Source organism: Lynx canadensis, chromosome C1 (assembly GCF_007474595.2).
Source record: "Lynx canadensis isolate LIC74 chromosome C1, mLynCan4.pri.v2, whole genome shotgun sequence".
Taxonomy (NCBI): domain Eukaryota; kingdom Metazoa; phylum Chordata; class Mammalia; order Carnivora; family Felidae; genus Lynx; species Lynx canadensis.
Window position 1 is genome coordinate 6986364 of NC_044310.1, and position 23909 is coordinate 7010272.

Below are 23909 nucleotides of genomic sequence, written 5' to 3' on the forward strand. Positions count from 1 at the left end.
ACACGTAGTGGCCAGATGAGTATTTTTCTCTCCCCGAAAGAGCACGCTTTCTTGGACACTGTTGTATATAGACCTTCTGGAACACCGGCTTTAGGATTCAGAGTGCGTGTGAATATAGAGCTTTGGTAGAGATTAGAGGAAACGCGTGAATCCTCTTCCAGAAGAATTTACACTTGGGTTTCAGCAATCATTATTTTGTGAGTCGATTTAAGAAACTTTCCTTATACCTGGGTTTTAAACAATTCTGTAAAAATGTTTAATGCTGTCTGTTTCACTTGGTCCCTTTCAGGGACTAGAATCCGTTTTATGGAATAGTGTCAGAAGTAGCTGCCGCTTGGTCTTGTCGGTTTAACCAGGTGGGATCAAAGACGAGGGTGGGGCCCAGACCATCTCTTTCTATCACTTGGGATCTTTTTGGTGAGGGCATAACATTGTAGTTGCAAGAATCATTTTTAAATTTTTTTTAAGTTTATTTTATTTATTTTATTTTTTTAATTTTTTTTTCAACGTTTATTTATTTTTGGGACAGAGAGAGACAGAGCATGAACGGGGGAGGGGCAGAGAGAGAGGGAGACACAGAGTCGGAAACAGGCTCCAGGCTCTGAGCCATCAGCCCAGAGCCTGACGCGGGGCTCGAACTCACGGACCGCGAGATCGTGACCTGGCTGAAGTCGGACGCTTAACCGACTGCGCCACCCAGGCGCCCCAGTTTATTTATTTATTTTGAAAGAGCAAACGGGCTAGGGGTAGAGAGAGAGAGAGAGAGAGAGAGAGACGGAGAGAGAGAGAATCCCAAGCAGGCTCCATGCTGCCAGCGCAGAGCCCGATATGGGGCTCGAACTCACGAATTGTGAGATCATGACCTGAGCCGAAATCACGAGTTGGACGCTTGATCGACTGAGCCATCCAGGTGCCCCAAGAATCATTTTTTTTATAAAAACCGAATCTAATTAAAACAGTCCTACTTTCAGGATGTTTCTCTGCTGTATAACGCTGGCAGACTCAGGCTCCTGGTCCTAATAGTTTCTCCTGGGGCCAGTTTCACAATCATGTAATAGATCTGATGCTGATTTTTAGTAGCTGTGCTAGAATTCATACTGTTTGGGTGAGACAGAGCCCCAAGCCCAAGGAAAACAGTGTCTGGGCCTAAAAGGAAGGTGGAAAAGAGCAAAGTGGTGGAGAAAACTTGGAGGCTAAAGTTACATAAAGAAAGTAATAGCTGTTTACTGTGTGTCAGGTGGACACTTGTTATTCGTCCAATAAATGTTTACTGAGCACTGTCTGTATTAGGCATTGTTACTGGGGAGGCGGCAGGATATGGTTCATCAAGTCTCTTCCCTCTTGGAGCTAACTTCCTGCTTGGGGGAGACAGACTGTAGACTGATAAAAAGATACCGATTCAGGTGGTATGTTACATTACCTTTATCTCTGATGACTCTTGCGAGGTAAGTAATATTTATGTCATCACCTTCTTCTAAATGGGGAAGCCAAGGCTGAGAGAGGTAACACGGCTACAAAGGGGTACGGCGAGTATCGTGACCAGAGCCAGCCACGGGAGAGCTCATCGCGTAGAAGACTTCATGAAGATGGGGCCACAGAGTAGCATTTCCATCATCCACTGCTTGGTTCTTCGTTTTACTCTCAAGTGGAATGTTTATTTAAAAAAAAATTGTTCTGGGGCACCTGGGTGGCTCAGTCGGTTGAGCATCCGACTTCAGCTCAGGTCATGATCTCATAGTTCGTGAGTTCGAGCCCCGCGTCGGGCTCTGTGCTGACAGCTCAGAGCCTGGAGCCTACTTCAGAGTCTGTGTCTCCTCTCTCTCTGCCCCTCCCCTGCTCATGCTCTGTGTCTCTCTGTCTCTCAATAATAAATAAACGTTAAAAAAAATTAAAAAAAAAATTGTTCTAATGGCAATTGTTGATGTAGAGTCCAGAATAAGGCTTTATTCCTATGAGCTATTATCCTAATTTGAGCTAATAATATTTTCAGCATTACAGGTGACTCAGGAAAGTACTTTCAGTAATCAGGCAGGTTATGCCTTTGGTTCTCAGCCCGCCTACTTAATGTTTTCCATATTATTGATCAGGCAGAAAGTATTGCTATTAATGATTGTTGCAGTTTAGAAAACTTGTAATGGAAATTATATAATCACCGGATTACATTAGAGAATTAGAAGGGCCACAACCTTTTCTTCCAAGAAAATACAGTTTACGGTCTGTTTCTGATAGCTATTTCTTTGGTTCTGTTGCAGCCAAGGCGGTAGGAGATCTTGTGTATTTTGTGTATTTTGCTAGTAATTGCTGGAACTTGGCCTTCACAAGAATTTTGTGCTTTATTTTTGAGAGCTTTCTTCAGCCAGGTGGAGGAAGTGAGGTAACTTGCCTCGTCCGCCTTCCTTTCTCAGGGAGAGGAATAGTGGCTGGAGGTATGCCGATGAAGAGAGGCGCGGGAGTACAGGGAGGACTGTCAGAAGCATGTAGGGCGACCCTGAAACGGTCCCATCCAAACCAGGACTCTTCTGAGAAGGAGAATTAGACAGGAGCCCCCAGAGTTCCTCTGCCCTATGCGACACTTTGGGGCTGGTGAGAAGCATTTGGGCCAAAGCACGATTTGCTTCACAAAGGTTTTGACTTGCGGGTTGGTCCCGGACCTGGTCATACTATCCTTTGGAGAAGAGAGGTGCTACAGCAGTTAGGCGCTTTGTGCTTGGAGTCAACATCGTTTGAGCTGGGTGAGTAATGTGGGAAGGGAGGCAGATGACTGGAAAACTGAGGTTTGCAGAGGACACGGTGCTCCCGTACTCTTCTCTTTCCACCGCGCCCTGCGTGTCCTGTGACAGTTCTCAGCTGACTGGGGGGCTTGGTCCTTCATTGGTCAGCCTGGGCAAGGGGATCTGGGCCGTCAGATCCACGTGTGTCAGCACTTACGGGGCACACTGGCAGGAAAATGACCAGTGGCCTGTTCCTCTCTTCTGATGTCTCCCTTTCGTGCTTTGCTATTAGAGGTAGGATTAGAGTTCTGTCAATTCTACAATTAAATCTACTTTAGGTTCATTGTATCAAGAGGCAAAAATAAAAAGGAAAATCGGAAACAGAAGGTAAAAACAAAATCTTTGTTCAGAATCTCTCCATCCAAGGGTACTTTTTTCTTCTAGGTTAGGGTTTATTTTTTTCCAATTAATTAACTAATTGGCACACAGAGCGAGTGGGGTAGGGGCACAGAGAGTGGGGAGAGTGAGAGCGAGAGCGAGAGCGAATCCCAGGCAGGCTCCATGCTGTCAGCGCACAGCCCGACACGGGGCTTGAATGCACAAACTGTGAGATCATGACCTGAGCCAAAGTTGGACGCTTAACTGACTGAGCCACCCAGGCATCCCTCTTTCTTTTCTTTTCTTTTCTTTCTTTCTTTCTTTCTTTCTTTCTTTCTTTCTTTCTTTCTTAATATTTTATTTATTTTGGAGAGAAAGGGCGGGAGCACAAGCTGGGGAGGGGCAGAGAGAGAGGGAGGCAGAGGATCCAAAGTAGGCTCTGCACTGTCAGCTCACAGCTTGATGCAGGGCTTGAACTCATGAATCGTGAGATCGTGACCTGAGCCAAAGTTGGATGCTTAACCACTTGAGCTACCCAGACACCCCAGTTTTGTTTTGTTTTTTTTTAATTTTTTTTAACGTTTATTTTTGAGAGAGAGAGAGAGACAGAGTGTGAATGGGGGAGGGGCAGAGAAAGGGAGACACAGAATAGGAAGTAGGCTCTAGGCTCTGAGCTGTCAGCACAGGGGCCAATGCGGGGCTTGAACCCACGGACCACAAGATCATGACCTGAGCTGAAATCAGACACTTAACCAACTGAGCCATCCAGGCTCCCTGCCAGTTTTTTATTTTTTTTATTTTTTTTATTTTTTATTTTTTTGTTTAATGTAAACTCTACTTGCAACATGGAACTCAAACTCACAGCCCTGGGATCAAGAGTCGTATTCTCTACTGACTGAGCCAGCCAGGCAGCCCTCTTTTCTAATATTATACATGATTTTGTGATGAAGTTTTGTATGTGAATCTTTATCTCATTTTCTGATCATTTCCCTAAGATTTCCGGAAGCAGAATTACTGGATCAAAGGATGTGATCATCTTGAAGGAGTTTTCTGGAATATAGCCAGATTGCTTTCTAGAAGAGGGGTAGGGCTCCTACCTCAGTGTCCAGGGTGCTGGGTCGGGTTTTGGAGGGCTAGCTTTTTTGCCGCCACCTTTTTGTGATCCAGTGTCATTTTCTGAAGGTACAGAGGTGCTGGCATAGTGCGGCACATTTGGGGGGGCTCCATCTGAGTTTTGGGTCGGATTAGGGTAAGAAATAGGCTGTGAGGAAATAAAAAATAATCGGAAGGAAAATGGAATGTAAGTGGGCACAGGTGTTGGTGTACTATTTTTCTTCGTATGTTAATTATACCACAGAATGATTGACTTTGATCTTTCACTTCCCCTCTTTTTCTTTTTTTAAAGTATTTACTAATCTTTTCTAATGCAGTGCTTAACATGACAAGCTACCATTTTGGGGGGCCTGTTCTTGAAAAGCATTGTTTTTTGGCTTTTTGTTTTTTTGGCGTGCCAGAAACACTCATAATGATAGCAATAGTAGCTAATGTCTTCAACACCAACGCTTTCCGTGGGTGATGGCTGTTTAACCCTATAAAGTGAAGGTACGGTCACTGTTCTCATTTTATCTGTAGACAAGGAAGGTGATACTCAGTCACTTGCCCAGGGTCACAGAGCTATTGCTTGATGTGGGTTCAGCGCTCCCTACCTGCCTGACCATGTCCAGAAAACAGGAGTCTTGCTTAAGGAAGGAAGGAAGGAAGTCTTGAGCAGCTAGAGGTGTCTAGGAAGACACAAGGTGTGTGTCTTTGCCCTTCCACAGCCCTCCAGACTGTTCTGCTGCCCTCCAGGGCTGTTACAAGAACCCACCCCCCAACCCCCACGCGGCTGAAGGGACAGCCCCTCCTCATTCCCTGCAGGTGACGTCATTGTCTTCTGCTTTTCAAAAGAAACGGTTGTGGTCAGGCACTTCTGACCTCTCGCCTTTCCCTCCCTACTTCATTGTCACGGAAATCTTCCTAATAAAAATAGTAATTGTGGTCGTGGTAGAGGGGAAGTGTTTATGGGGTGCTGACCCCTGTTCTCAGTGCTTGATTTGTATCTCTGCTCTGTAGGGCACCGTCTCCCTCTCCCTCCGTGCTCTGTCCTGTCCTGTCTTGCCCTGTGCTTGGCTTTCTTGGTAATCATTTCCATCTTCGGCCTTCCTTCTCTACTCCCTTTTGATGCAGAAGATCTCCAGTCCACACCGGTGGCAAAAACAGCAAGATGCCACCTCTGGTCCTGCTTTCCCCTCTAGCTGTCACTTGATCCCTGTCGTCCCCCTTTCACAGACCAGACCCTTAGGAGAGTGGATCTCCTTCACCCCCCTCATTTTTAGGGGCCTCCCTCCTGGTGCTTTTTTGGGAGGCTTTCCCCTTCACTGCTGCATCCAAACTACTCATGCTAAGATTGCCAGATGCTGGGGCACTTTTCTGAACATGCTGGTTAACTTGTCTTCGGCTTTTGACCCTGGCAATCACTCTATTTCGGAAAGTGTTTTCCTTTGGATGCCATGGGTGTACTGCTTCCTTGCTTCCCTTCTTACTTTTCCCGTCACCATTGTAGGCTGCTCTTTCCTGATACACCTTAAATGATGTTTTTCAGGATTCTGGTCTTTTTTTTTTTTTTTTTTTTTTTAATGTTTATTTATTTATTTTTGAGAGAGAGCGCACGAGTGTGCACGCATGAGCAAGAGAGGGGTAGAGAGAGAAGGAGACAGAATCCTAAACAGGTTTTGTGCTGTCAGCGCAGAGCCCTATGCAGGGCTCGAACCCATGAGCCGTGAGATCATGACCTGTGCCAAAGTCAGACACTTAACCGTCTGAGCCACTCAGGCATCTCAGGATTCTGTTCTTGATTTTCCTTTCGTTTCCTACCTTCCAGGTGCATTTATTGAATAAATGAATGAATGGATGAATGAATGAATATCATGTTCTGGGGCATTCCTTTTATTTATTCTCCAGGTACTTATTTAGCACCTCCTGTGGGCCATGCTTCATTCAGAAGTACTCAGGAGATGGATGTGAACTAGAAAGCAAAGTTCTGCCCTCTTGGCATCTGTAGTTATCTACCAGGTGCATACTGACGACTCTCACATCCCCTTGCCGATCACATCTCCTGCTTGAGATCTATCCCCAAATCTCTACCCCAGCATGGTAGACAGTGGGAACATGGCTTCTCAACCTGCGGCAGCTTACACACATGGCTCTGCTTTGGAGTGTCGTTGGAAAGCCACTAAAACTCACCGTGACACAGTTCTTATCAAGACTTCTGTTGGGAACACATTTCTATGGGGGATTTCGTGAAGGATACTCAGCCCGTGCGTGCCGTGAGAGAGTCGCTTTTCATCTGAGTCAGGGACCTCTTTGAAAAGCTTATGAAAACGGGACACCCTCCTGACCCTCAGGTTTTGAACCCCTGCCCTCGATACTCTAAAATTTGTCTTTGAATCAGGTCACATCAGCCAAGGTGATGTGTGGATCTCCTCTTTTGGGCTGCTCTAAAATTGCTTTCTCTGACTTGTACTTTGGCATTAAACCTCTGCAGATATAGACATGTGATATGTACATATTGTGTTGGTATACACTTGTGATGCATACTCACTTCACTTCTGGCTTGATCTTATTTTTTTGTGTCATTTTACTTCTGTCCTAATTTCCTTATCGATGTGACTCTAAGTTAAATTAAAAATATGATTTATGGTGTTTTTCGCTAATGCCTTCCAACCCTTGCTAGAACAGGGAAATGGAAACTATTTCCATAAATAAGTAGATAGATAGATAGATATATACATACATACGTACCAGGCCTACAGGGCAGCTGCCTGTAGGGCGTTCTGTGTGGGTGTTCTTAGGGGCACCTCACCCCACGGTGTAGTTGAAACACACCTTTTCTTCTCGAAACCTCCTTCTTTCAGAGTCTCTGTTTTAGGGACTGTGCCCTCTGCTTAGGCCTGAGATCTAGACTCCACCCTTCCTCACATCTCACTTCCGAATAATGACCCAAGTTCTCTTGATTATACACCTTGTCCCTGGACCTGTCCCTTCCACAGTCCATTCTCCACATAGTGGCTAGAGTGATTTGTTTTAAAAGACAGATCCGGGGCACCTGTGTGGGTCAGTCGGTTGAGCGTCCGTCTTCGGCTCAGGTCATGATCTCATGACTCATGAGTTCTAGCCCCACATCGGGCTCTGTGCTGACAGCTCAGAGCCTGGAGCTGGCTTCGGATTCTGTGTCTCCCTCTCTCTCTGCCCCCTAACCCACTCGCATTCTGTCTCTGTCTCTCTCAAAAATAAATAAACATTAAAAAAAAATTTTTAAAAGACAGATCCAACCCAGTTATTCCCCTGCTTACATCCTTCAAAATCTCTTCCTTTCCTTCTAGAAAAAGATCGGTCTTAGGAGGGTATTCAGAGCTCATCAGGAGCTTGTCTCAGCCTGTCTTTCCTGCCCCGTGTCTTGCCGTGGCCGTCCACCCTCATCCCTTAAACGACTCAGAATTCCCTAACACACTGTGCGTTCTCACGAAGCCCCCTGCCTTTGTGAGTGCTCCTCTGTCCCCTCACCTGGCTCACTCCTACCTGTCTTCTCTGTCCCCTCACCTGGCTCACTCCTACCTGTCTGGAAGAAGAAACTCCAGGCAGATGACTTGCATTGCATTTGAATTTGTATGTTGCACAATTTTCAAAATTGCTGTCTGGGACGGTTTGTCTTGACAGTAATAAATATATAGCTCGTGTAAGTGAATTTGAATCTTGAAAACCTGGTGAGAAGATCGAGGCGATACTCTGTGCACTGGTTACTGAGCGTGTCTCTGAGGAGTTGAAATGGACGTAGCTACAGACATCCACACAGCAAGTGACAGAACAACTCTCCAAGCTAAAGCAGAACAGGAGATTAATTTTAAGGGTGCTGGGGTCTTCTTTCTGAACCCAAGGACAGAAGGATAGCTGGCTCACACGAAGAGACCAGAACCCAGAATCCAAATGCCGCCTGGGCTTCCTTTGTCTTGGGCTGCTACTTCCTCGCCCTCCCCCCTTGTGCACACTGCCCATGACCTCCCTTGTGCTCGCTCAGCAACCCCGGATACTTCGACTCCGTGCCTGCTCTGTGCAGCTGAACACAGCTAGCGAAGACACGAACCGTGCTGGCGGATCTCATTTTTTCAGCTTTTTACTCTGGAAATTTCCAACTCTGCAGAAAGGTTGATTGAGTCACCCAGATTGATCAGTTTTTGGTGTTGGCTTTTTGCCCGCGTTCACCTTCTCTCGGTATGTACGTGTGTGTATACCCACGTATGCGTACGTGCATACACGTACCTGTCGGTTTTGGCTGAACTGTTTGAAAGTATGAAGAAGAGAAAAACGGAGATGGGAAGTAGGAGGTGGTAAGGGAAGGCCTCCCCGGGAAGGCAGCGTTTGAGCAAAGACCCGAAGGAGGGGCTGCTGGGTGGTTCTCCCGGGGAGGAGTGTGCCAGGGGAGGCGCAGACAGCAGCATAGCAAGTGACCCCTACCATCAGGTGTGTGGCCAGTTAAAAAGAGCCTCTCGTGTACCAGACTTGTATTCTTGTTCAGATATTCCCTGCCCCCTTCCTGGGGGAAGGTTCTGTTTCTCCACCCCAGTGGCTGTAGGGATGGCCATGTGACTTGTTTCGGCCAACGAAATGGGAGCAGAAGGGTCCCTTCTGGGCCAGTTTACCCTGCTCCTCGCTCCCTTCCTTCTGCCCTGACAATTAGTAGTGTGTCCTCTAGAGACTGCTTTGTCACCCCGGGTGCTGGAGTGACGATGATCCGGAGCAGAGCTGCCCTTTGACCTGAATGTTCTCAGGCTTTACAGACATCGCGAGGAATAATGATGGTTTCATTTCCTTCATCAGAAATTGTGTGAAAGGGGGCACGCCTGGGTGGCTCAGTCGGTTAAGCATCTGACTTCCGCTCAGGTCACGGTCTCGCTGTTTGTGAGTTCAGCCCCTCAGTGGGCTGTCTGCTGTCAGCACAGAACCCACTTCAGATGCTCGGTACCCCTCTCTCTGCCCCTCCCCTGCTTGCGTGTGTGCGCTCTCTCTAAAAAATAAACGTGAAAAACATTAAAACAAAAAAAAATGTGTGAAATTTATTACGCATCATTGCCATTGTCATTTGTGTATAATTTGCACTAATGATACCCCTTGTGATGTGAATGTACCCAAATGGAATTACCGTCTGTGACCTTGTGCCACCAGCTTTTTTCCAACTTGATTAAAAAAAGTACCGTGGTAAAACACACATAAAAATATCCCTCCTTTTAAGAGCAGGAGATCTTGAAGTGAATAGAAAACATGTTTGCAAAAAATAAAAAATGGAAGACACGTTTTCTTTTAAAGATAAGCATTATTGAGCTCTCTGTGTATGCACTTGTGTATGTATGCGTGTCGTGTATGAGTGTGTAACCTTCCCATCAAGCAATAACAGATACCCCAGATTGAGTTGGGGTCTGAGTTGCCCTCCTTTGTGTCTTTTTTGCTGCTGTTATGTCTTGTGCAGACCTTTTGTGCTGTATCATAATTACTGGTTTTCATCTGTCTTTCCTCAGTGGATCTGGAAATCCTTGAGGATAGGGATTATGACTTGGATGTTATGTCATCTTTACTGTCTGCTACAGTGACTTACGTGCACTTAATAAACCAATAAAGGACCGAATTTGGCGGGGGCAAGATTATGTTCAGAAAGTATTATTTTTGTTTGTTTTATTTGCTGTGCTCTCTACACTCTGGACCAGAAAATGGAAATATTCTTTATTTCAGTATACACACTCATCAAAGAGGGAGTTCACGAACACTCTAATATTGGAGTACGAATACAGTATCTGAAATTATAACATTCTACATATCCATTCATGTAGAATTCATAACTGATAATGAACATGCACCGTGTCCTCAGGGGAATAAGGCTGCCTCTATCTACAGGTCGTTGCAACTTCAGAAGGGATTTTCTGCTGTGAAGATCCGTGGGCTGTGGTTAGTGTTGTATACTCCAGAGTTGGACTGTCTGGGCTCATATCTGTTCTTTCATTTACTGGCTGTGTGACCTTGAGCAAGTCCCTTAACCTCTCTGAGTTTGGTTTCTTCATCTGTAAAATGGGAAGATGAATGTACTGATTGCCTTGGATTCTTAACTAGATTTATAAACATGAATCCCTTAGAATAGCATCTGGCACATGGATTAAGAGCTGGGTAAGTGTTTATCATATCACTAAAAATTATTTTTTTGTCTTAGAGCCCCTAAAATGGTGAATTTTTAAAATGTAGCTGGTGAATTTTTAATCACAGAGCTGTGATGTTCAGATTTGATTGAATGCGTTACTTTGAGGTATACTGTTGGGCTTAGATCCAGGCATATTGTGAGGTTGTCATAGCATCTTGTAAGTTTTAGACATGGCCAGCTATGAACAAAGAAAACAAAACCAACAATAATCAGAACAAGAGGTATCTCAGGGCACCTGGGTGGCTCAGTCAGTTAAGCGTCCGACTTCTGATTTTGGCTCAGGTCATGATCCCAGGGGTGTGGGGTTGAGCCCCATGTCAGGCTCCACGCTGAGAGTGGAGCCTGCTTAAGGTTCTCTCTCCCTCTGCCCCTCTCCCCCATTCTTGCTCGTTGTCTCACTAGATAAATAAACATTAGAAAACAAACAGTGCTTTTGGATTTATCCCCCAGCTCCCCCCCCCCCCACCCCCAATCCCACTAAAAATAAGAGGAGCAGAGTTTGGCCCATCCCGTCAGAGTCTCTGCCCCACAGTGGCCCTTGCTGTTTTGAACGGTAGCTGTTTTGAATCTATTTTTAATCAGGTCCGCGAGGGTAGGGAAAGGCGTCAGGTAGAACAGTTCTGGGGAAAACCCTATTTTCATGTCACTTGTGAAATGAGAACTGGGATAGTCAAGACCAGAAAAACTCTAGATATGAGGTTTCATGATCTGTATGTCTGGGTTTGAATTGTGGTTTAGGACATAAGTTGAAGAATCACAAGTTCCTTTTTTATGCTTTTGGTATTTTCTCTTCGTGACATCTGGGAAAACAGTTCTTTGAAAAAGGACTTGTTCAACGTAAGAGAGATGATACCAGTCTTATGTGCTTAGTGTTAAAAAGAGTAAGCAAAGAGAACAAAGTTGAATAATATTTTGATGTGCTGAACTATTTTTAGTTTGTGTCTCATATGTTGTGATGCGCTGTTTGTGATAAAAGTGAGGTCACATCTCTTAATAGTCAAGTTAATTAGATAAGCCTTTATGCCTTCGATTGCTCAAAGCCGTCTCTTGGGAGTCTCCTGTCTAGATATTCCCAGGGTTCTCGGGCTGCTAAACAGTTTATTTTTTTAATTATTATTTTATGATGATTATTTTTTAGTATAATTTATTGTCAAATTGGCTAACATACAGTGGGTAAAGCGTGCTCTTGCTTTTTGGGGTAGATTCCCATGGTTCATCGCTTACATGCAGCACCCCAGTGCTCATCCCAACAAGTGCCCTCCTCGGTGCCCATCACCCATGTAAGCCCCCACCTTCGTAGAAAGTGGTCAGCCCCTCGAAGGGCACTGTCCCCCGTTGAGTCCCCTGCAGACAGCCCCAAGCGCTGGCCCTTTCATGGCCGTTTCTCCTCTTTCTAGTAGGTCTTGAAGATGGGGGGAGGTGAGGGCAGGTTTTATCCTCACCTCCTACCGGTTCGTGTCGTGCACGGACCTGCCTGTGTCCCTTACTGCGCTTCTCTGTCTTCATTAGTGGCCCACAGTATAATTCACAAAGTCCTGATTCTCCTTTTTCTTCTCCTTTTTTTCCTAAACCTGTGTTTGTGGAGTGTTGGGGGTAGGGATCGGGGAACATCAGCCCAGTGGAAATCTTTCTTGGAAAACTTCCTTCCAGCCTTATTGCAGTGAGTCAGGACATTTATTCTATGTGTGTTTCACCGAGGAGAACGTTTCAATTTCACATCTCAGGCTGAACCTGGCACCAGAAGTAAAAGTGGCTTTGCTTTTTTTCCAAAAGCAGTGTGTGTGCTTTTTCAAAATAATGGTAATATTAATTCCTAAATAGTAAATTTTACGCACCGTGCATTTTCTAGTATTTTTTCATTCATTCTCTCATTACTTTGGCAAATATTTAAGGAGCACCTACCATGTGCTGGGTCCTCTTGTAAAAACAACTGAGAAAAGTCCTGTGTTAAGGGCTTAGAGTTGGGGAATGGTGAATGGTGAATAAGCAATACATAAATAGCATCGCATGTGTCGGAGGTCAGATAAGAGCCATGGAGAAAAATGAAGTAGAAAACGGGGAGTGGGTGGTGGTTTCTCATAACTCTGTGTGGAGGCTACTCTTTTCCACACCCATTGTACAGATGTGGAAACTGAAGCACAGAGAGGGTAAGTGACTTACCTTGATCCTAGCTTGGTAGTAAGTAGTAAAGGTTGAACTTGAATTTGAAGTCAAGCATGGGCTCCCAAGTTAGCTACCTCTAACATAACTCTACTCAACTTCAACCAGATCTCCCCAAACACTGATTTCCCTGAGAATTTAAACTCTTCTTTTACCAGGCCCTCTGTTGCATTGGTGTGTACAGATAAACACACTTTAAAAAATTAAAATACTACTTTAATTTCAGTATCAGTGAATACAGGTTTTAACTTTAATTACAATTTATTTAATTACTCTTTCATACAAAATTTAAAAAACTTCATAGCATCCACACAGAGAATGTAGCATTTTAGGCCTTGAAGGATAAGTAGGATTAATTTTTTAAAAATTACATCCTGGGGACGCCTGGGTGGCTCAGTTGGTTAAGCGTCTGACTTTGGCTCAGGTCATGATCTCACCGTTCGTGGGTTTGAGCCCCGCGTTGGGCTCTGGGCTGACAGCTCAGAGGCCGGAGCCTGCTTCGGATTCTATGTCTGCCTCTTTCTCTCTGCCCCTCTCTCCCTCTCAAAAGTAAACATTAAATTTTTTTTTTTTTAATTCCATCGTGCTTGGGGCGCCTGGGTGGCGCAGTTGGTAAAGCGTCCGACTCTTGGTTTCCGCTCAGGTCGTGATCTCACGGTTTGGGAGTTTGGGCCCCCACATTGGGCTCTGTACTGACAGTGAGGAGCTTGCTTAGGATTCTCTGTCTCTCTCTCTTTTCCTCTCTCTCCGTCTCTCTCTCTCTCTCTGCCCCTCCCCTGCTCACACTCTGTCAAAATAAATAAACTTAAAAAATAAACACCTTGAAATTACATTATGTTTAAAACATATAAGAGACTGTATTTAATGTTTAAAAGTTGATGAAGAACATGATGAAATACCCATGAACTTGCTACCCATATTGAATGTGTACAGCAGTGAATTTTCACACAGTGGACACAGCTGTGAATATAGTGTCTGTTTTAAAGCAAAGACCATCCCTACTACTGAGAAGCTTGCTCATGCCTCTGTTTTTTCTTGTTTTGGAACTTGTTACAAATGGAATCATGCGGTCGATGCTTTTTTACATCTGTCTTCTGCTCCGTATTGTTTGTGAGAATCTTCCAGACCGTTGCATAGGGCACAAGCTCATGCATTTGATTCCTGCATGGATGCCCGTATGGAAATATACCACAACTCACTCATTCACGTTCACTTTTACCTGTATCACCCCATTTAGTGGTAGCAACTACCTGGGAAAGCTGTTTAGGGCTGAGTTTATTATGTCTGTTTTCTAGCTGACCAGAAGGTGACTCTGGAGAGTTAAGTGTGTTATCCAACATGACAGCAAGCATGGCCAATCCGTGGTGGCACCAAAATGCAGGTTTCCTGATGGATCTCGCTTCTCCTGCACCACATTTCCTACCGTGTCATGCAAGTAATGCCACTGGGGCCCGCGGCCCGTCTGTCTTCATGAACTTTCATCCTTCCTTCCTTTCCTCGGCAGAGTGGATTCCATGGACCTTCACCGTAATCGCCCCTCCCCTTTCCCACTTATGCTCTTTTTTTTCACAGTAAAATTTTCAGAAATCGGCACTTTTTTTTTTTAATTTTATCTTTTATTTTTTTAAACTTACATCCAAGTTAGCATATAGTGCAACAGTGATTTCAGGAGTGGATTCCTTAGTGCCCCTTAGCCATTTAGCCCATCCCCCCCCCCCCCACAACCCCTCCAGCGACCCTCAGTTTGTTCTCCATATTTATGAGTCTCTTCTGTTTTGTCCCCCTCCCTGTTTTTATATTATTTTGTTTCCCTTCCCTCATGTTCATCTGTTTTGTCTCTTAAGGTCCTCCTGTGAGTGAAGTCATATGATTTTTGTCTTTCTCTGACTGATTTCACTTAGCATAATACCTTCCAGTTCCATCCACGTAGTTGCAAATGGCAAGATTTATTCTTTTTGATTGCCAAGGAATACTCCATTGTGTGTATACACACCACATTTTCTTTATCCCTTCATCCATCGATGGACATTTGGGCTCTTTCCATCCTTTGGCTATTGTCGACAGTGCTGCTATAAACATGGGGGTGCATGTGTCCCTTCGAAACAGCGCACTTGTATCCCGTGGATAAATGCCTAGTAGTGCCATTGCTGGGTCGTAGGGTAGTTCTATTTTTGAGGAACCTCCATGCTGTTTTCCAGAGTGGCTGCACCAGCTTGCATTCCCACAGAAATCAGTACTTCTAGCCTCCTGTTCTTTTAATTTTTTTTAATGTTTATTTATTTTTGAGAGAGAGAGAGCGAGCATGCATGCATGCGAGTGGTGGAGGGGGCAGAGAGAGAGGGAGACACAGAATCCGACACAGGCTCCAGGCTCTGAGCTGCCAGCCCAGAGCCCGACACGGGCTCAAACTCAAAAACCGCGAGACCACGACCTGAGCCGAAGTTGGAGGCCCAACTGACTGATCGACCCAGGCGCCCTTAGTCTCCCATTCTTTGTCAGCCCCACTGCAGTCGAGCTTTCATCCCCTCCAGTCCATCAAAATAGGGTCTGATGAGGCCCTCAGTTCCCACCTCATCACCAATTCCAGTGGTCAGTTCTCAGTCTTCATGTTGCTCGGCCTATGAATAGAGTGATCCCTCTTGAAATTCTCTGACTGGGTTTTAGGAAGCCAGTGAACCTTCTTCTGGAGAGCCCAGAGGCTTCTTGACACTACTTTCAGGGTCCTTTAGTGGCGTCACCTCATCTCCCCCTCTCAGTTGTGTCCAAGGGCTCCATCCTCAGACTTTGTCTCTGTGTGCACACCTGCCTAGGTGATCTCGTCCCAGCTCGTGGCTTTATGTGCCATCTCTAACCTGTGCTCTGTCCTGCACATCAGATCGTATATTTTAATTTAATTTATTTTTTTTTAAATGTTTATTTATTTTAAGAGAGAGAGAGGGGCGCCTGGGTGGCGCAGTCGGTTAAGCGTCCGACTTCAGCCAGGTCACGATCTCGCGGTCCGTGAGTTCGAGCCCCGCGTCGGGCTCTGGGCTGATGGCTCAGAGCCTGGAGCCTGTTTCCGATTCTGTGTCTCCCTCTCTCTCTGCCCCTCCCCTGTTCATGCTCTGTCTCTCTCTGTCCCGAAAATAAATAAACGTTGAAAAAAAAAAAAAAAAAAAGAGAGAGAGAGAGAGTACGTGTGAGCTGGGGAGGGGCAGAGGGAGAGGGAGAGAGATACCCAAGCAGGCTCCATGCTGCCGGCACAGAACCAGACGAGGGTCTCGATCTCACAAACCATGAGATTATGACCTGAGTCGAAATCAAGAGTTGGACATTTTTAACCCAGGCACCCCAGATCATGTATTTTAATTTTAATTGCTGTTTATTTAATTACTATTTTATACTCCATTAAAAAAATCGTAGAATTCACACAAAGACGAGTCCATCTGTGCGTTTGATAATCACATGTCTAAAACAGTTTGCGTCTCCTCCCTCCCTCCGTGTTTCGTACCTCAGTCTTGGTCTCAGGCCCAGGACTTTGGTGTCAGCCCTGCTTCCTTCGGTTCTTTCCTATTTGCCCTCCGTTCCGTCAGCAGATCCCGTGAGCTTGTGCTCCACCTGCAAAACACATCCCAGCTGACCACTCACCACGATCTTCACAGCCACGCGTCCGAGTTCAGGTCACAGCATCCTCCTAAGTAGCCTCTGCCTGCTCCCTTTCTCCCCTACAGGCCGATTCTCTGTAGCAGCCAAAATAATACTTTTCAAATATAAGTTGAATCATGTCACTTTTTCTGATCAGAACCCCCTGGTGGCTTCCCAGTGCCAGTGCTTTCACCGTGGCTTATGAGGCCCCTTCATGCCTCTGAACTCATCGTCTGCTGTTTCCCTCTGGCTCGTTCTGCTCCAGCCCCACAAGTCTTGCTGACCTTCAGCATGAGCCACTCACAAGCCCCCTCATACTTCCCAGACACCCACCTGGTTCGCTTCCTCTCTTCCTTCGTGCTTGCAGAAGCCCCGTTTACCAGAGAGGCTTTTCCACCCACCTTATCTAAAAATCGCAGCGCCCTCTCCCCAGCGTGCCCTGCTATTCCTCCCGTGCTTAATTTTTCTCTAAGGGTGCTTGTAACCACCTGGCATCCTTTTTGTCCGTTTGGCTGTTCTTTTGGTCTTTGCTAGAATCTGAGCGCCGTGACAGCAGGGGCTGTTGAGTTTACTGTGGTGCTTGATGAGCATTTGTTCAATGAGTGGATATCTGAAGAGGACCTGATATCAAGTCTGAAACACCGTCTGGCCTTTGAATATTCAGTTAAACATTCTTCTGTGTGGCTTTTATACTTCGCCTGTCTTGATTGCGTGTATTACTCTTTCCCGTTGTTGATACGTACGGGGCTGTTATGCGCCTGGCCCTACGCTCGGTGCTGGAGACACGCCAGTGAACAAGATAGATGTGGTTTTCTCAATGGAGCTTCCGTTCTACTAGGGAAACAGATAATAAGCGAGACAGTAAGTAAGAAATAGATCATGTGACTGCAGACCATGTGGAGTGCCTGAAGCATGCGATTGGAGGGCTGCGGTGTCATGAGCTTGGAGGGAGGAGAGTGCTAGCTAAAGCCATCAGGGAAGTCCCGTAGGAGGAGGTGACATTTAAGCTGAGAATGGAAGGCAGAGAAAGAACCAGCCATGCCAAGAATTAGAAAAATTGCTTCTAGGCTTAAGCAATTGCAAGTGGCTGAAGGCAAGCTAGAGCTTAGGATGTCTTAGGAACCGTCCGAGGGCTGGTGTGGCTATTGCCCGGAGTGGCATACCGTAATCTGGAGAGGCAGACGTTGGCTCTATAGAACCCGGTGAGGACTCGGCTTTTGCTCCAAGTGCAGTGGGAAGCCATTGAATGGTTTGAGCAGCAGAGTGTGGTTTGTGTTTTCAAAGAATTCCTGTGATTGCTGTCTGAATAGATTGCAGGAGAAAGTAGGAGAGCATGCCTTCTTATCACTTAGCATTTGGTTCTATACTTAAGAGTTTTTAAATCGCCCCGGCTCTTGGCAACTGCCATTCTACTTTCTGTCTCTATGCATTTGACTCCTCTAGATACCTTATACAAGTGGACTCCTACAGTCTTTGTCTTTTTTGCGTCTGGCTTATTCCACTGAGCATAATGTCCTCAAGGTTCGTCTGTGTTGTAGCACGTGTCAGAATGTCTTTCCTTTTTTTTTTTTTTTAAATTAAAAAAAAATTTAAATTTCTTTTTGAGACAGAGAGAGACAGAGCATGAGCAGGGGAGGGGCAGAGAGAGAGCGGGACACAGAATCCGAAGCAGGCCCCAGGCTCTGAGCTGTCAGCACAGAGCCCGACGCGGGGCTCGAACTCCTAGACCACGAGATCATGACCTGAGCCGAAGTCGGACACCTGACGGAGCCACCCAGGTGCCCCTCGAATGTCCTTCCTTTCTAAGGCTGAATAATATTCCACTGTGTGGCTGTGCCACATTTCGTTTTATCCATTTATCCATTGGTGGACATTTGGGTTGCTTCCCCGTGTTAGCTCTTACAGACGACTGCTGTGAACACGGGTGAACGAATGGCTGTTTGCGTCCCTGCCTTTTGTGTATTTCCTCGGCGTGGACTTAGTGGATCGTGTGGTAATTCTATTTGTAATGTTTTGAGAAACCACCAAACTGTTTAAAATGGTGCCTGCTCCGCGTGACCCTGTCACCACCACTGCAGAGGGCTCCATTTCCTCCACATCGTCACTAACACTTGTTACTTTATGGTTTTTCGATGGTAGCCGTTTTCACGGGTGTGAAGTGTTACCTCGTTGCACTTTGAGTTGCCTTTCAGAAATCTAAAGCTTTGAAAGTGTTTAAAGAAAGGAATACGGAGCCTTCGCTTTTACCGGGCCAGAGTGGACGCAGATAGGTTGATGAGGACCTCTTGCAGAGGTCCTGGGGAGAGAGGGCGGTGGCCTGAATAGGGTGGTGGCAGAGGAGCTGAGAGGAGAGTGTGTGCCGAGGAAGCAGGGAGCACAGATCCTGGGGCTCTGGCTGGAGCAATTGGATCAGGAACAGGTTGCGGTGGGAATTTCTGGTTCGCTTTGCCCACCCTCCACCCCGGGTAAGTGTTCTTGAGAGAAACACTTCAGTGATTTCTTTCAGAGAGTTTTTTCGTCTTCATACCACGTCTCCCCCGGATGATCTGTGATGACCTTCACTGTTCTCTGTTCGGTTCAGGTCAGGGAGCCTTGAGCACCTGTTACAGACCAGGTGCCGTGCTTGACTATAAGGAGATCAGGACGTATGAGAGGGAGGCAGCCTGCCGGTCAGAGGTTTGGTCTCAGGACCCCTTTACGTTCTTATAAAATGTTGAAGATCTCAAAGAGCTTTTGTTTAGGTGGGTTGTATTCTTTGATGTGTACCATAATAGAAATAAAGCGTGAGCAACTTAAAAACAGACATTAGTAAAAACAATAATGTATGTTAATAGAACTTTAAGAAAAAATGTTAGAGAGAGAGAGAGAGATCACGAGCAGGGGAGGGGCAGAGGGAGAGAGAGGGGCTCTGAGCTGAGGCAGGGCCTCATGATCCATGACCCTGGGATCATGACCTGATCATGGACTCTGGGATCCATGACCCTGGGATCATGACCCTGGGATCAAGAGTCAGATGCTCAACTGACTGAGCCACCCAGGCACCCCTAAATAATGTGCTTTTAACGAAAATGACTACGTTTTCCAAAACAATTGTAGTGAGAAGAGTGACTTTTTCAGGTCTTTTTAATGTCTGATTTACTAGAATACAGCTGAATTTTCATGTTAACTCCTTTAATTTGTTGCGACACGCCATGCCATGCAGCCTCTGGAAAACCCCGTTGGACGCTTGAGAATGAGATTGAAGAGGCAGATATCTTAGTGATACTGTAAAAATAGCTTTGGCCTCAACGTGCTCTCTGCGAGGGTCTTGGAGACCACAAGGGATCCCCAGGCCGCTGGATTGCTGGTAAGAGCGTGGGCGCTAGAGCCGGACTGCATGGGTTCGAATTCCAGCCCTACCACTTATGAACGAGGCAGGTATCTGACCCCTGTGCCTCAGTTTGCTCACATGTAAAATCGGCCTAAGTACCCACGAAGGCTCATTACGAGGATTCAGTGAGTATAGATTTATAAAGTGTTGAGAACATTGCTGGGAGATAAAGTGCTGCATCAGTGTTTAATTATTTTTTCACTGTTTATTTCCAATAATTAAGACCTAATCTTTCCTTCGAGGGATTTATCCTAGTGATGTAGGTAGATGAACAACCAAACCTCAGGATTTTGTGTAAGGTCACCGAGGGATGTATTTGCAGCAGGGACACAGGAGTGGGCTTCTCGGGTTTGGGGTCAAGAACTAGGATGTTCTTGGTCGTTTGAACGATAAAAGGAGCAGCTTTCCCGCAGGGTCGGAATGGCAGGTTCTTGGTTCAGATTAGGTCCATCCCTGTTAGCGTTTGTCACAGGCTGACTCTTTCATCTTCCTTATCTGTAACAGAATGAGCATAAGCAGCCTCGTTGGTTTGCGTCTCTGATGCCTGCTCAGAACCGGAAGCCTTATCACGGTCGGTTAGACATCCTCACTGCCTGTGGGACAGCAGGTGGTCCGTGAGAGTTTATTGCCTGGCTGTAAACGAATGACTGTCAAAATGTGAGGGAAACATTTCTGTGATGCGCTGGGATTTGGCGGTAGATATTTGTAATCACTTGCTAACCCTGGAGTGTTATAAGGAAGCAGCGGCCGATTATATCTTGATTGCAGTTAAGCAAGAAGAATCTAATCACTTTGCTGCTGAAAGCGATGGTAACGTTTGTGTCTTACTGTAACGTTTGTTACTTTTGAAACTTTTGTTTTAGTGAATCTCATTGGGTATTTATTTAAAATCTCACTTACTTAAAATGGCCAAGTTACATAGTTGTATTCAAATAACGAGCTTCAGCGTGTTTAGAAACGTAGTATGCTTACGGTAGCGTCACAGTATCGGTCAAGGAGGTGTGATAAACAGGGATTGTAAGGCACTAGGAGGTGTGTACCTGTCTGCCACGTCAATACTTGTCTTGAGTGGGTCCTTTTTTCCTCCAGGCATATTTAGTTGTTAAGCTCCGGCGTGGTTTTCGATGGTTATTGATGACGTTAATGTTGTTCTTCTCGGGCAGAATTGTGTTTTCTGCGGTTGAGTTACGGGTCTTTTCTCCTCTCACGTTATAGATCCGACGGAGGCGCCTCGCACGACTTGCTGGTGGACAGACCTCCCAGCCCACCACCCCGCTCACCTCGCCCCAGAGGGAGAACCCGCTGGGGCCTCCCATAGCAGCATCAGCCCCGGGCCCCTCCCAGAGCCTTGGTCTCAATGTCCACAACATGACCCCAGCTACCTCCCCAATAGGTGCATCAGGTAAGCCTTACTTTCATACCTGGGACATTTAGTCCTGGCTTTCTGTGAGGCTTATGGTTGTGACAGTTTCACAACGGGGTAAGATTGGGCCGCATTTCCACAGACGAGAACATGGGACAGCAGCTGTTCAAAATCCTGCAAGCAGTAGTTTAAAGATTAACATCATTACGTTGTGTTTTGTTCATCTCTATTCATTTTGATGGTGATCTGTTCAAACTAATTGTTTTCCTTTCTGTAATTTTTATCCTTTGTTTCAAACAGGATCAGGTCTTAATTTCTGATGGTAAGGCAATTAAAACTTAATTTGGCTCAGCCGATTTTATGAGTTTGGTTGATGCTTTCCTTCTATGATAAAATCATCTGAAAAGGCAAGATTGAAATAATGGTCAAAATAACAGGCCTCTAATTACAGATTTCCATGTCTTCATTTAATGTTGTCAACAGAAATCTCTGAATTTTTGCGGTATAAAAGTTCACCTGATGTGATGTTTATAGCTGTGTCATTGACAATTATTTAACTATTGTGAAAATTTCTTTTTTTATAATTAATGGGCTCATCGTTGATATCCAGGTATGTCTTTGTTGGGAAACAATGATACTGATTCATCCTGCGTATTTGAAAATATCTTTTGTCAAGTGAACTTTTCTATTGAACATGAGAATTATTATCATTATAATTATTATAATTACTTAGGATTCTAATTTGAAAAAGCAGGTGCATTCAGACCTGTATTCATCATCACATCGTTGAATAATTTAATATGATTGTTATTTCTGCATTTAATGCACTCTCCCTTAGTTGCCTTCCACATAATCTGTCTTTCTGAACTAGGTAAGTCGTCAATTAAAAGTATTTGCAGAGGGGTGCCTGGGTGGCTCAGTCAGTTACGTGTCTGACTTTGGCTCAGGTCATGATTTTGTGGTATGTGAGTTTGAGCCCTGCATTGGGTTCTGTGCTGACAGCTCAGAGCCTGGAACCTGCTTCAGATTCTATGTCTCCCTCTCTCTCTCTGTCCCTTCCCCACTTGAGCACTCGCTCTCTCGCTCTCTCTCTCTCTCAAAAATAAATAAACATTAAAAAAATTTTAAAAAGTATTTGCAGGGTTTCAGTTACTGTTACTCTTGATAGGCGTTATCGTAGACTCTTCCCCAGGTAAATATAAATGCTTATGCGTCCTCCTGTTGACTCTAAAAGTGAGAGGAGTTCAGATTAAATCATCAGTTAGCAAGAAACAGTGACTTTGCCTGAAATGTTGCTGCTGAACACCTTTGAGAAGCTGTGATCGTCTTCCGGTAGGGCACGGGCTCAGGATTCCAGGTGGGTTTTTACCCTTTCCTTGGGAAGGGTGCCACCAACAGTGCTGTTGGTTCCACCATGGCCAAGTGCCTCCTGGAATGCTGGAGAATGTCCGGGGAGAGCTAGTGGGATGCGGAGGGGCTTAAGGTCACGCTGCACCAGTGGTAGTCAGGCAGGAGAACCGAGCTCTGCGTGTGCCTGGTCACAGCACCCTGTCTCTTTGGGACCACCAGGAATCATTTCAGCATGTGCCCTGTCCTGCTTATGTCAGCCACTGGGTCTCGCGGGTCCTCATCCCTTGCCTCTCAGTCTCCAATCTCCATATGTCTTGTTATGGACACCTCTCCCCACGCAATCCCCTTTTCCGAAATCTTCACAGTCAGTCCCTGGAAGAGTCCTCTGTGGACGGGCTTTCCCTTTAGTGCTCTTGCTGAATTTATGCCCTTCCTCATTTCTTCTAGACCGTGCTTCCTCCTCCCTAAGAACACATCGATTTGAACCTTGTGTCATTAGACCGTGTTCCCCATTCCTGTCCTTGTCACAGCTGTCCTCTGAACCCACTCACCCTGCCTCGTTCAGTCCACTGTCTCTCTCCCCAACACCGTGTCATGGTTTGTGATGATCTCAGTAGCCACAGGGATGACCTTCCAGGACTCTGCCCTCGTGCTTTTTTGAGCTGCTTTCCCTTAGTAACCTGGTCTTCCATCTGACATCAGCCATTCACTGCCTTGGTCATACTCTAGATCTTTCCATCTCAGTGACTTCCTGACTGCCACCTTCAGCTTTCTGGCTCACCCTCTCGGTCCCACTTTCTTCATTTCTCCCTTCCCTGGTGTCCCCACGTCCCTCCTGGACCCATTTACACTCCACAGTCACTCATTGTCTCTCCCCTCTCTCACCTCTCTCTCTCGCTTTGTCTTACTTCCTGGATTAAACCATGCTTCTGGTTTTGTTTTGTTTTTTTAAGATTTTATTTTTTTATTTATGTATTTATTTATTTTGAGAAAAAGAGAGCATAAGCAGAAGAGGGGCAGAAGAAGAGAGAGAGAGAATCTCCCAATGTTGGGCTTGAACCCACAAGCCGTGAGCTCATGACCTGAGCTGAAATTAAGAATCAGATGCTCAACCGACTGAGCCACCCAGGTGCCCCTAAAGATTTTATTTTTAAGTAAACTCTACATCTATGTGGGGCTCAGACTTGCAACCCTGAGATCAAGGGTCATATGTTCTACTGACTGAGCCAGCCATGTGCTCCCCATGTTCCTGGTTTTGTTTTGTTTTTTTTTTAATGTTTGTTTATTTTTGAGAGAGAGAGAGAGAGAGAGAGAGAGAGAGAGAGAGAGGGAGGGAGAGAGAGTGAGGGGCAGAGACAGAGGGAGACACAGAATCCAAAGCAGGCTTCAGACTGAGCTGTCAGCACAGAACCTGACGTGGGGCTTGAACTCACAGACCGCAAGATCATGACCTGGGCCAAAGTCAGACACTCAACCGACTGAGCCACCCAGGCGCCCACCCCCCCCCCCACCCCCACCCCCATGCTCCTGGTTTTCAATCCCACTCCCCAGCTCCCGTCTGTCTCATGCAGTGGAACAAGGCTAGAGAAAAAACCAGAACCATGCTGTCTGTCTCATTTCAGATTCATGGTCACGCGCTCCAGCAGACCCTTCATACTGGCAGGTAGTTACAGC

At 45.8% G+C, this 23909-nt stretch overlaps 1 protein-coding gene and 1 long non-coding RNA gene across 2 annotated transcripts in view; one reads left to right on the top strand and one right to left on the bottom strand.

The window, feature by feature from the left end:
* Positions 1–23909, top strand: part of UBE4B (ubiquitination factor E4B) — a 120483-nt gene that overhangs the window by 17392 nt on the left and 79182 nt on the right. The window contains 1 exon segment of the mRNA XM_030327822.1: positions 20738–20924. Coding sequence (XP_030183682.1) covers positions 20738–20924 — 187 coding nt within the window.
* On the bottom strand, positions 14936–17179 carry LOC115522185. Its single transcript, XR_003971272.1, has 3 exons — positions 16641–17179; positions 16019–16125; positions 14936–15146 (listed from the first exon to the last, which is right to left on the bottom strand). It is a non-coding gene; the product is annotated as an uncharacterized LOC115522185 (long non-coding RNA).